This window comes from Schistosoma mansoni, chromosome W (assembly GCF_000237925.1).
Source record: "Schistosoma mansoni strain Puerto Rico chromosome W, complete genome".
Lineage (NCBI taxonomy): Eukaryota > Metazoa > Platyhelminthes > Trematoda > Strigeidida > Schistosomatidae > Schistosoma > Schistosoma mansoni.
The window spans coordinates 45,090,976-45,103,635 of NC_031502.1; the positions used below are offsets into that span (position 1 = coordinate 45,090,976).

General features: G+C 36.2%; 1 protein-coding gene across 1 annotated transcript; it reads left to right on the plus strand.

The window, feature by feature from the left end:
• Positions 1-3,283: 3,283 nt before the first annotated feature.
• On the plus strand, positions 3,284-10,960 carry Smp_180040 (phosphoglycerate mutase; the record flags this gene model as incomplete). Its single annotated transcript, XM_018789858.1, has 7 exons — positions 3,284-3,327; positions 3,362-3,399; positions 3,437-3,555; positions 5,585-5,644; positions 5,685-5,804; positions 6,933-7,157; positions 10,264-10,960. The coding sequence occupies 7 exons, from the start codon at positions 3,284-3,286 to the stop codon at positions 10,735-10,737; spliced, it is 1,080 nt and encodes a 359-aa protein (XP_018655259.1). The 3' UTR covers positions 10,738-10,960.
• Between the last annotated feature and the right edge of the window lie 1,700 nt (positions 10,961-12,660).

The window sequence follows — 12,660 nt, forward strand, 5'->3', positions numbered from 1 at the left end:
ATGTTCGCTGACAGCTGTTTTAAGTTCCTGACGCTCTTCAACTCTAGGAATGCTGATTTGTTAGGACAAACCATGCCCTCACATTTGCAACAAGCCCCCTTTATTTACCAATGATACTCCCCAAGTATGGAGATTTTTCCATCCCTTCCAGAGCTTCTCCATTAGGTGGTATTTGGCCGGTGTTCACTGTGCTGTATTTCAATATTTTTTATCTTCAGTTATGCATTTTGAGGCTTGCTGCTGCAAGAACTACTGCTAAACTAGCTTTCTTCTCTATTTGTTGCTCAGCTTTTTATAAAGTCCAAGTAATCCGGTCGCGTTCAGCATATCCACGTTATTCTGTACTTCTCCTAAGATGAATGAAAAGTTATCCTCGGACCTCGATGCAAGTTTAGCGGATCCACAGAAACATTATGGTAAAATGCTGATCGATCAAGGTGCTAACACCGCTCCAGATTATCCGTTTTGTGACTGATTTATGTGTTCTCCTGGTCACATGGGGCTCATGGCATATTATGCCTTTTTGGAATGCCTGGTAATTTCATCAGATGTGTTAGCTCAGAGCGCTTGTCTTGATTATCGAAATATTTGACATGATCTCTGGAGCACTTCCACATATATTGTCCCGCTTTTTGTAAAGTTTCCAGGTTGTGTGTAAATAACTGTTGCTTGATTAAAAACACTTCTTCGTATAGAACTGTAGAGGAAGATATTAAAACAGTGGTTGACAGCCATCTGGGTAATCATTAACTGATCTTGCTGTTAAAATATGGATTCATTAACCGAAAGTCATGTGTAACGTATGGTTAAGAATACTTCGATCATGCAATAAACAATGAGAAAATGGGGAAGTTGTATAGTCTTTTGGTGAATGGTTTTCCAATGGCCCCCTGTAAGTTGAACACCGGTCTTGTAAATGGTGATTGGCATTCGTAGGAAGGACGATAACTTCTGCGTCAGTGTCAAGGAGATAGCGAATCCCCACCATCAAATCAGCAATGTATAACAAACTGCTGCGTTCACTGGCTACAGTTGCTGCTAACAAGTGCCGGACAATGGGATTTCCCGAGAGATTTATCGTGATGTCAGGTTTGGGATTGGAGAAACTGTGAGGTTTAGACTCACCATACCTATTGTCATACTAGCACCAATCAGTAATTGCTGTTTCTTGTGATCTAGAAACATCGTTATTGTAACGTGCTTCTTTGGAGGGGGGTTGTGGTGTCGTCGGCTAGGATGAATATTAAGAAAACGAGTGTAAGTATGACAGTAGAGTACGACAGAGATCTGTGATGTCAGATTCTGTCGTTTGAGACTTGCATTGACAGAACAAACATCAGTGTCGGGGGTTCTGGTGATATAATAATGAGCTAGTAAGACAGGAATAACCTGTTCTAAAGTCATTCTGCCTTTCAGGAAGAATCCTGTTTTCGTCGAGACACCAATCAGGTAATTTCCCTTGGTTATTTTGGAGCTCTAATCTACCACCACTTTTTATCGCTCTCCATATCTTGATATCGTCAGCATATAACAAGACCGATAGTGATTGGAGACTAGGAAGGTCATTTACATACAAGATGAACGACATTGGCCCCAAAACCGTACTCCGCTAAGTACAGTTTCCCATCTAGACAGCTTTGAGTTCACCCGTACTCTTTGTTAACGTCTAACTGGGAAGTCTTTTAACCACACTAATAATTTGCCTCCAACTCCAATATTACTTAACTTATATAACAACTGGTTGTGATGAACTTTGTTAAAAACTTTGCTGAAGTCAATGCAGGCTACGTCTATTAGTAAATTTTGGTCTTTAAGAGCGCACCAACTTCCACGAGCTACTAATAAGTTAGTGAAACAGGAATAACCTGTTCTAAAGACATCCTGCTTTTCAGAAAGAATCCGGTTTTCGTCGAGACACTTAAACAGCTTCTTCCGAACAATCTTTTCTGGACTCTTAACCACGCTATTTAGGCTAATGGGTCGGCAGTTCTCAGGTTCATGTTCTGTACCTGTCTTGAAGACGGGAATTACTATGGCGTTCTTCCAGTCGTTTGGTAATCTACCTTTAGTTACAGATATGTTTAAGGAATTCGCGACAAAATTTTGTAGTTCCTTTAGCAACCTAGGATGCATTTAATCGGGTCCCATGGACTTGCCTGTATCAAGCTTATTTAACGGACCTAAGACACCAGGTTTTTAACGGTCGCAGTGTCCATTGTATGTGTGTGGGGCTTGTATGAACTGAAGGGAAGGGCATCCCTACGGTATATACATTGTTAAAGTAATTTGAGAATACCTGAGCTTTATCGTAATTGTCTTCCACTAATGATCCCAAGCCGTTTTGATGGCGGGCTGGTTCTATCGTCTAATCAACTAACGATGCTGCGTGTATGATATCTTGTATATTTGCTTTTCAGACGTCAGGTCTCGGTTGGGCTGACACATCATCGTTATTGACAACTATGGAAATCAATGACTAGAACTATATTAACGCTTTTACCTAGGAGTAGAATATAGTTGGGGTTTGTGACGTCATCATCATAATAGATCAATGTGAGATCTAGTAAGGATGATTCGGAGTCCGATTTGTGCTTAGTTGCTCCTTTAACATGTTGCACTAGGACACATGTGATAACCACATCGACTAGTTTCTGTTCGAAAAAATTTTCTGACAATTCAGTCCTCAGATTTTTCCAGTTTACCGTAGGGATTCTCAGGTTTTTCCTGACGGATACCATTTAGAAGATGGGGGACAGAAGAAACTTCCTTTCTTGAGTTTTTATTTCTAACAGACCTCTTTGAAGTCGGTTTTCACTCCTTAGACCCATGTAATTCAGCTGTTACCGAGCTTATTTGAGGTGGCCTTACATCGATTTGTGTATCGACCGAGCAAGTACTGTGCGATGTGTCTCGACTTCGTTTGCTGATACACTTTTTATCAGCATTCACTACTGAAGTGGTCGGGGTTAGCAATAAATTAACAGTAAATTAACTCAGTAAAAGTACCGCTGTCACCTTTAAATAGCGCGGTCAGTATGTAGGTTATTTTTACGCACATATTCACTTGGATTTATTTGTGCTTAATCACTAATAATTATTTTATTTGATGACTTTCAGTAACGCTTCCTCAATGTCGATGTGATTTTGGTGATTATTTCTTGTGATTTGTGTGGTTAGTAGATATTTTGTCTGAGTCGGTAAGTGGGATAGCTTATTGTACTAAACATTTAAACATACTAATTACAGGTTCATTGTGCTTTCATATTATCTTTGTTTCCAGAATATGAAACAAGAAATCTTATATTTCTACTTGACGCTATTACGACAGTAAGAATCAGTCTAATAATGAACTATCTTCTAGCGGAGAAACAACTGAAAATAAAAACCAAGTGATTCAAGGTTACTTCTATCTTTTATTTAGATTTTGGCGTTTTAGGTCACTTGGATACCGATCTATCAGCAGTTGGACTTGAGCAAGCTAAGAATATTCGGACTCTCATTAACCAAAGCAAACCAGATATTATTATTTCAAGTGATCTAAAAAGAGCCAGATACGTAAGTTACCGATTTTCTTGGGACAATCAAGAATCTGGTTTGCTGAACTTGTTATGTTTATTTTGGCTACTTTAAGTTTGGTTATCTTAATAGAGCCTTTCTTCACGATCGTAAACTTTTACTAGAATTTCTTTAACAACTTATATTCCACCACGATCACTAAGGTCATTTGTAAGCGACCCGGAAGCCGTTTCGCTGTCACCTGTGGTATTCAGTGTGACAAATACAGAGCTTGGTCTCACGAAGCATCCGAAAACTTCACAGTAACTGCTTACTGCAGACTTAGTATAATGTCTCAGAGGTGACTTCCTAATGACTTACATAATCCTAAACACTCTTGGTCACCTCTTTAAACACCTACCCAAGCTCAGTCCCAATAAAAACCTTTGTAGTAACACCCAGAAATTAGAGATACAACAGAAGAGACTGTAGACATACCTGCTCTTTATAAGCAGTCAGATTCTGGAATTCTCTGCGGGCTAAAGTGATCCAAGAGACTTCCTGAGATCCCTTCATGAAGAAACTTGACATATTCTTAAGAACTCAGAACAGTCACTATAATTGACTTATATTTCTCTTATCGTTAAATATATCTAAGTTGCTACTTAAAGGTGTCGGTGATCCATTGCTACTGGATACGAAAGGCTGTTAAGCGAAAGCCTCTTCAATTCCATCCAAAACCATTTGATTTGCTTGGGCTAACTGTACACATTGTTATGGTTTCGGGTTTTTGTCATGAAAGTTTCCAGAAAAATATAAAGTACACTTGTTCACGCTTTCAGTAAATAGTGTATCGTTTCGTCGTATGCCTGTTATCAGTCAACAGGAAACGTAATGAAGCAATTAATTTAGCTTTTGTGCTTGAAACTTAGTGTTGTTAATGAGTGTTTCTTATACTCAAACAGTGTATTGATAAAATAAGACTGTGAAACGGCTTTATTCTTGCTCAACTTATTTTATATAGCAAAATCAAAATAAGACATTTAAGATCTACTTTCTTATTTTACCTAATCAATAAGAACCATTATCTTCATTTTGTGGTAAAGGATTTATTTTTAAAAGATAATATAAGCAAACGGCCTATAAACGACGTTGGGAATTAGCTTTCATAAATCATAATTTACTTGATGTTTAACTTTTAGACTGGTTTTTCGATATAAACATTGTAAAAAATTATACTGAGAAATAACTGCTTTTAGAATAAGGTGACTAGCGCGTGTCAGTTATGACTAGTTGGCTATCTATACCATGTAATTCACCCGGCCGTTATTTTTATGTAGACTTTAAAACGAATCCTAGATATAGAAACACCATGTAAAGGTAAATACCCAGTAAAACAGCTACCTTAAGATTTTAAATTACGGAAACATTAGTGTGAGAAAGAGTAGTGCTACCTGTATTCCCAAGGCGAAGTTGTTAAATCAGGTCCCAAACATGTAGCCTGTTATCTCGAAGTGCCCCCAAATGCCCTGGTGCGGCTGAGAGTGGGGGAGAGTCCGTTGATCACCGGCTACCATGGGACTGCATCTCCTCACGATGCTCCACTGCCTTGTGGATCAGACCTTTAGGTCAAAGGCTCGGGATGTGATCCCCTAAAAAAACCACCTCTTCAGTTTGGGCACCTGGGCAGTATCACAGCCCTCACACAAATCAAAGGAGATTTGTGTGGCGCATATATATCTGGTGCCTCCTTGTATCAATATTTATATGTTTAAATAAATAAATAAGTCCGAAGTAGTATCAATGTCAGAGTTTTAATACATTCCTAATTCAAACGGTTTTCCGTAAATTGATGGTAAATTTGCTATATGTATTTTTACAACATTTGATAAAGTATTATGTACATGCATTATCATACTTGTGGACGTCGAAGTCCCATGGTTGATGCAATTGAAATTGAATCAGTACAACGATGAAGTCATGTATTGCATTTAATTTTGTAGTAACTAGTAGTGGTGTTGAGGGCGTGCATATTATATAGTATTATAGAATTTCATTGATACTTGCATTTAAATGTGTATTTTTTTAGACGGCATATGAGGTAACCGACCCGTCTGTTGTGGAACTGGAATCACGAATACGTGAAAGAGTATGTTTAGATTCGCTTTAATAATCGATTGGTACGACAGAACTTCGGATCTCTTACTGGTCGTCCAAGATCTGAAGTTCAACAGTTCACAGAAATAAATTTCAAGAGGGGATATGAATGTGATGGCTGGCGAAACATTGGTGGAGAATGTACTCACGAGGTTAGTAATTTTTTAAAATATTTAAACAGTTATACGTGTTTTGTTATCTGTGAAGGTGATGTCACAGTCATATTTTCGGTATTTTTTACTTACTGAATGAAATGTAGTTTGTTTGGACTTATTTTTCTAAATAAAGACCTTATATCCTACCTTTTGTGTATGTTGTAAATTTGGTTATATTACTTCAGGGATAAACAAAAATACAGTAAACTAAACGTAACACTTTTGTTTGTAATCAACATTACCATTATTGCAATATAGTGATTTTTGGATGTTTTGGTGAAAATCTCGAAATATTATCGCCAAATGTTAGTGAGTATCAACTACTTAGTAAACTGAGGCCAAACATGAAAGAGATTTTTACTTTTAATTATTTTGGATATCTCTTAAATTAATGTCTTTTGCCTAACTTCGTAGCAATCGGTAGCTTTATCATTTATTGTATTTCCTTTCCGATTACGCAATGCAGAAGTGCAGTGAGTTGCTGGGATAAACTTAATGTTTGTTTGCAGAATCGAACCTCTGTCTCTTTTTACTTGGGTAATCCTTCACACGATATATGCCAATCAGGTTCTCATACATAAACTTATATTTAGTTATTAATTAATTAGAATTCAATAAATTACCAATACTGTACGGTGTTGATATTGCTCAACCTGTAGTTGCAACCACTTATACGACAATGGAATATTTGACAACATTCTAAGCATATCATTGTTTTTTTATATCTTCTTCAAAAACTAAGTGTTTCTTGGTTGGTCACCTATTTGTTTTATTTTTGGTCATATTGATTATATGGAAATAGATGCCCAAGGTTGTGAATATCAAATGTCTAATGATACTGTTATTTCGTCTAAAATCTTTGTTATACATTATATTGTCTATATATCATGGTATTCTTCATACAGTCCCACTTTTAGTTTATCTAAGATTCATTATCAACGAATCTAATGCAACTTCTTTTTGTTGAATAGATGTAATAATAAAAAAATTAGTTAGAGTAAAAATGCTATTATTTATTTTCACATTGTTAATTATCAAATGATTCCATTAGTTTGAATTTGTTTTTGATTGTTTAGGCTCCATCAAGTGTGATTGTTTGTCTTTTACTTCCTATAATGGTTACAGATGGCAAGTCGAACACATAACTTCCTTCTGGATCTTTGTTCTCGTCTTATAGAAACAAGCATGAAGCATACCAACGTTCTTCGTCAAGACCCTTTTCCGATTATAGGGTCTAGTGATTTATCGCCTATGGGGAAGCTAATTTGTAAGAGTTTTGATGTTTTTCCAAATGAAAATACCAAAGCTGCAGAATCGCCCATATCCACTTATGCAGGACATGTTCTTATTGTAAGTTTAATGTGTCGTCAATTCTTTTGCATATTATGATACCATATTGTCATGGAGTCTTTGCTAGAAAGGTTATAAAAGATACTATGGTAAATTTTTACGTGTTGAATTTTATTGTTTTCTGTATTATTTTGGTAACGGGGACTACAACAACGAAGAATGATAGTCACTAAGGAATAGAAGTGCATTCAAATTGATGTAATAACTTATCTGACGGTAGGTTTTGCACTGTCTTCACAATATGGTCTATTAGTCATTTACCTTAATTCGTTCGTATTAGTTAATAACCGGGCAAAATAAATAGTTTTGTGGGGATTGCACATTGATGTTTATGCTGTTAGCTTTAACGAGGACTGTGAGATGTAGGCGTTCGGTCAAACATCGTGACGTCGTTACTTCAACCCTTATCGTCCTATTCCTTGTTTGAATTCCGGATATAGTACTTGAAGTGTTCTGACAAAAGTATCATCCGATTTTGTCGTATCTAGAGTATCTTCAATTGCTTGTATTTGAAAAACACCTGTTTATTAAAGTGAAGAAAATAATTAAATAATAATTGTTTATGAATAATCCCTTTATTAAGTATCACATATGTAGTATGTTAGAGAATTCTTAGAGTAAAATAGTCCGATAAGTTCCTAAATTGAATCTATAGTTAGTCAGTCGGCTACAACGTAGGATCAGGCACATATATGCATCGGTCAAAGTTGCCAACTGCCCTCATACCTCTAACAGCACTCAAGATCACTGTATTCATAATTGAATCTATACTGACCATATTTTAGGATGTCATAACTGTGATTATTAACTATTTGTCTTCAAACGCGAAAGTTTCTGTTAGTTCTCTGCCACTTTCGTTCACTTAATATATATCCTCAAAAAAGATTGTAGTGTTTTTGTGTGTTGTTTCACATGGATGGATTTCAACGTACTTCCATCTCCGTTTTCCTGAGAATAGGTAATAGGAAAGTGGATGGTTTGTATTTAACCTGTAGTTTGCAAGATTTTACGTGTTTATCAACAACCGTGTTCCTAACAGTTGAATGTTTAAATACTGACCCTAATAAAAACTCACTGATCCACATACAACATCTTAACCTTTTCTCAAAAGTCCAGGGAAAACAATTAGGAACAAGATAAGGTAGTAGGAAATGCACAGCGATTGACAAATCGCTAAAGTTAATTCTTGGTTATGTTAAAAAAAATCTTGTTTTGTATAACAAGTCAGACAAAGAAAATCCTCTCACATTAACAAAAAGTGAGTAGACTAGGAAAGATCATAAGAAAAACTTATAAGACAATTAAGATCGGATGATTCTCATAATAGAATTATGAATAGTACAAAAAGCATACAATTTTATTTATCCACCCATAATTAAGGGATATCAGTACAGCGTTGTGAAGATTGTTGAGTTTTAATTGAGATCATGAACAGATCAATATTAGACCACTACTGAAAACCTGGAAGCGCTGGACAGCCGTTTAGTCTTAGTATAGGACTCCTCGGCAGAGAGCACCCACAATCCCGCATGTGGGACCCGAGCCTGGAACCATCGGTCTCGCGCGCGAACGCCTGACCTGCAGATCACCTGCCGGAGTCCGACGCTGTTTATGTTGAAATTCGATCAGTTCACAACGTTGAGCAACCATCTCCCACTGTCTTCGGTGGGTAACTGCCTCACATCCGACACGGCTGAACTCCACTGGTCACGGCTTCTCACTAGAACTCCGAGAATTACCTCTCACGGCTGGTCACTGGCAAACACATGTTAATTATTAGTATAGGGTTGTGGGGACTGTTGAGCTTAATTGAGACCAAGGGTTGGATGCCGACTCACTGGTCTAGAGGTTGAGCGTGTGCGCTTGAGACCGAAGGTTCTAAGTTCGAGTCCTGCACACGGGATCGTGGGTGCACTCTGCTGAGTCCCATACTAAGACAAAACGGTCTTCCAGCGATTCCAGGTTTTCAAAGATGGTGTAACATTGATCGGTTAATGATCTTACTTAATTTTTCCTTATTAATTAGTCTGAACTTGCATATATCTTTTGTGTTTCTAGGTAGATTTTTGATTATCTTTTAGTTGGTTTTAGTATGTTCTATTGTATCTCATTCAATAGATTTAATTCATACGGAGTTTTCTGCATATCAAACTGATGTAAATTCAGGTAGTAGACATCAGAATCAATCAGTCTATTAGTGGGTTCAGTACTTAATGTTGTCCAGTTTATTCGTATATAGCCATATCTTTATTAAGCACTAGATGCATAAATACAGATTTCTTTAGTGTGATTGCCTGACTTCTACTTAATCGCAAATGTGTCGTTCGTAAGCCAGAGATAAGAAAACTGCATCTGGGAGGGCTAGCTCGGTCATCTTAGGCCATTTAGGGTTTACGGAAGAGTTTTAGACATATATTTCAGAAAGTGATTTGGAGCAGCTAATTCTTCCATTGAAATGACATTAAATTAATGCCATCTTGAGTTTAGTACCCCTTCATGCATAATTTTCCACTCTGTCTTTTAAAATGTATTCTTACTGCTTAGTATTTTCCACTATCATTGCAACTATATTTCGATTTCTTTTGCTATTCACCTTATTAATATCATCTCTTTGTGTTAAAATGGTATGACGAATTGGGGCAGCGCACATCTATATCGGGTTGTACATTGACTGATATGATGTGCATTTAACTGACAATGTGCGAACGTAGTTATAGTTTAAATAAACAGTCCAAATTTATTATTTTTTAAACGTCAATAGATGTAACCATAGTATAAAACTGCGAACATAGCTGAATAAAAAGTTCTAAATTCACTAGATAAATAAGGTTTGTCTAAGTTCATCTCTTCTGTAAATATATACGAGCTTATTTAGCGTTAAAATAGTAGTTGTGTTACACGAGTGGCCATAGTGTACGTAACCGGAACTTCACCGTTTTCTCATTTTGTTAACACCAGATGGTCTAGTATGGATAGAATTTTAAATTTATCTATAGTATTGCGTTCTGTTTATTTTTATTATTGTGTCACGTAGCCGAGTATAGAAAGTTATACTTTGTACTTGATTATAGTCTTCGTAAATATGAGTGTACATTTTTCTCTCTAGGTAGGTCATGGTGGTTGGATTCGTCAGTTTTTGAGGCTTTTGGCCTTTCATTCAAAGTACAAACAGAATTTCCCAAAGCAGTGTGTCAACTCGGTGATGAACAACTGCGGAATATGCCAAGTAGGCGTGGCTTTTGATATTTGCAGTCTTGAAGCTTATCGAAAGTGTCCACAATATGAACGTGGAGTTTCTATGTCCCCTCTCCCTGTTTTCGGTAATATTATGACTCACAGTGAAACATCTAGTGTGAAAAATTCCATTCAGTGTTCCTATATTCATTTAGCTAATCCTAGTCTACCTATTATGACAGTCTGTTACCAGTTCAATGCCACAAAATCATTGTTTGAAAAGCATGAACGTTTACAGCATGACCCTCATTATCTGACAATTCCTACTCACGAAACATGCTTACAAGAAGAAAGAATACCTCAAGATGACGGAGATGAGTATGCTGGATATCCACTAAACAAATAGACAAATGTAAATCACAAATATGTAGATATGTTAGTTATTTTGTAGCGAGAAAATTAAATTTTTAATGACTTAGGAATTTAATTAACATCTGGTTGCTACTCTGTAACTGTCGACCGAATTGCTCTAACAAATCATTATTCATTTGACTTTTAATGTGACAAACCAAAGATCTCTGTACATTTTAAGAAATCAAAATTCTTTAAGAATATATTTTTTCAAGACTAGTTCTGATTTTTCCGAAACTTCGTACATTGTTCAAGATGTTCTAAAAATTTAGTTGAATGTGTTAACTTTAAACAACTGAATAGTTCTTATTATTTTATGCTACATTGAGCACATTCTGCTCAGATTTCGTCGAATGAGTTTTTAATCCTTTAGTTTCATTTTCACGGTTATGGCGACTAGTTGTTAAAAACTATAATTCTACATTAGTCTGGTTATCATCGTTAAATAAACTGTATCATTCACTCCAGCTGTAATTAAAGAAGAAGCGTTTACTATATTCTATCATTTAAGATTATAATTGTGGTTTTTGTCGCTTATCGTATCCCTTTATCTGACTCGGATTTGATCGTATGATGGTGGTAAGGAAATAGATAACCCGACTACCCTCGTATATAACTATCGACTTCACTCACGTTAGTGATTAACGGTAAAAATTAAGTCAAATACGAGATTGGTTTTTGTATACGTATATTTTATACACTCGTCACCACGATAAAGAAATGAAGCCGATATGGCAGTGGTATAAACTCGATTTGGTAAAGCGTGACCCACTAATTATGTTCAGATATGAAAATAAACTAAAGAAACGTGATGAATAGAGTAAATGCTAAGCGCATACACAAGCTCAAAAAACAATTAAGGATGTGGGTGAATAGTTGACAAGGTCAAGATCAGTGTGGGTACCGACTCGAATAGGGTGAATTAATTGTTCTATCCACAAGTCAGAACAACTTACGTAAGCATGACACAGTACTAGATACTATATGCTATCTGTGATTCCAGCTCTTTTATAGGGACTGTCTAAATGTGTCCTATCGACCGTTGTGGTACTAATGTCAGAGGTCTGTTACATCTTAATGTTCTGAATCAAAATCACTTTCTGGTGGCAAGTAGGGTATATCCTAATAGTTTAGTGGATATCCCTATATACTTAATATTCAAAGTATGGTCACCCAAAACATCTCGAACGCTATCAATACTGTGAAGTCACATATAAATACAAGTTTCCAAAGTTGTTAAAAGTAATGTTTTCATTACTTTTAATGCTGATAAATTATCTCTTAACGTGTTTTTCTCGCCTAAAGTCTCCTCTACTTTTTCTTTGTGTCAGTAGGATGTGTTTAGTAACTCAAATATGTTAGTACTATTGGTGTCTTTAGTTTTAAACGGGAGGAAACGAGCTTACTTGAACGATGATAACAAATATTTTCGTAGTATCTCAATGAGTAGAGATATGTATTTTTGACGTTCCGTGACTCAGTGTAATTTACTTCCTTAGAGTAAGCAAGTAAATAACGGAAGTAAGATTAACAAGTTTAAGTAGTACGAAGGAAACAAAGCAGAATATTTTTAGTGCAATCAAAATTACAATAGGTTTAAACATGATAATGTAATGCCATCATTGGTCAAGGTGATTCTGTGCGAGACATCACTGTTTCCATTTGTGTCCATGATGGTGGTTGTGAGAAATGAATAATTCGTAGTGTGAAGTTAAAAATTGAGTATGTGCATGGATGTGAACAGCGTGAGGTATTTCATGATTGAACTGATGCTTAGTAGACATTTGCCAGAGAATATTGTTATTCACTAGTAAACCTGAATGTCTAAACATCTGTCCTTTGAAATACTAATGTATAAAGGTACATCATAGCTTACCACTGTTTCGTTCTCGTTGATGGTTTGTAGGCATCTGGAGAG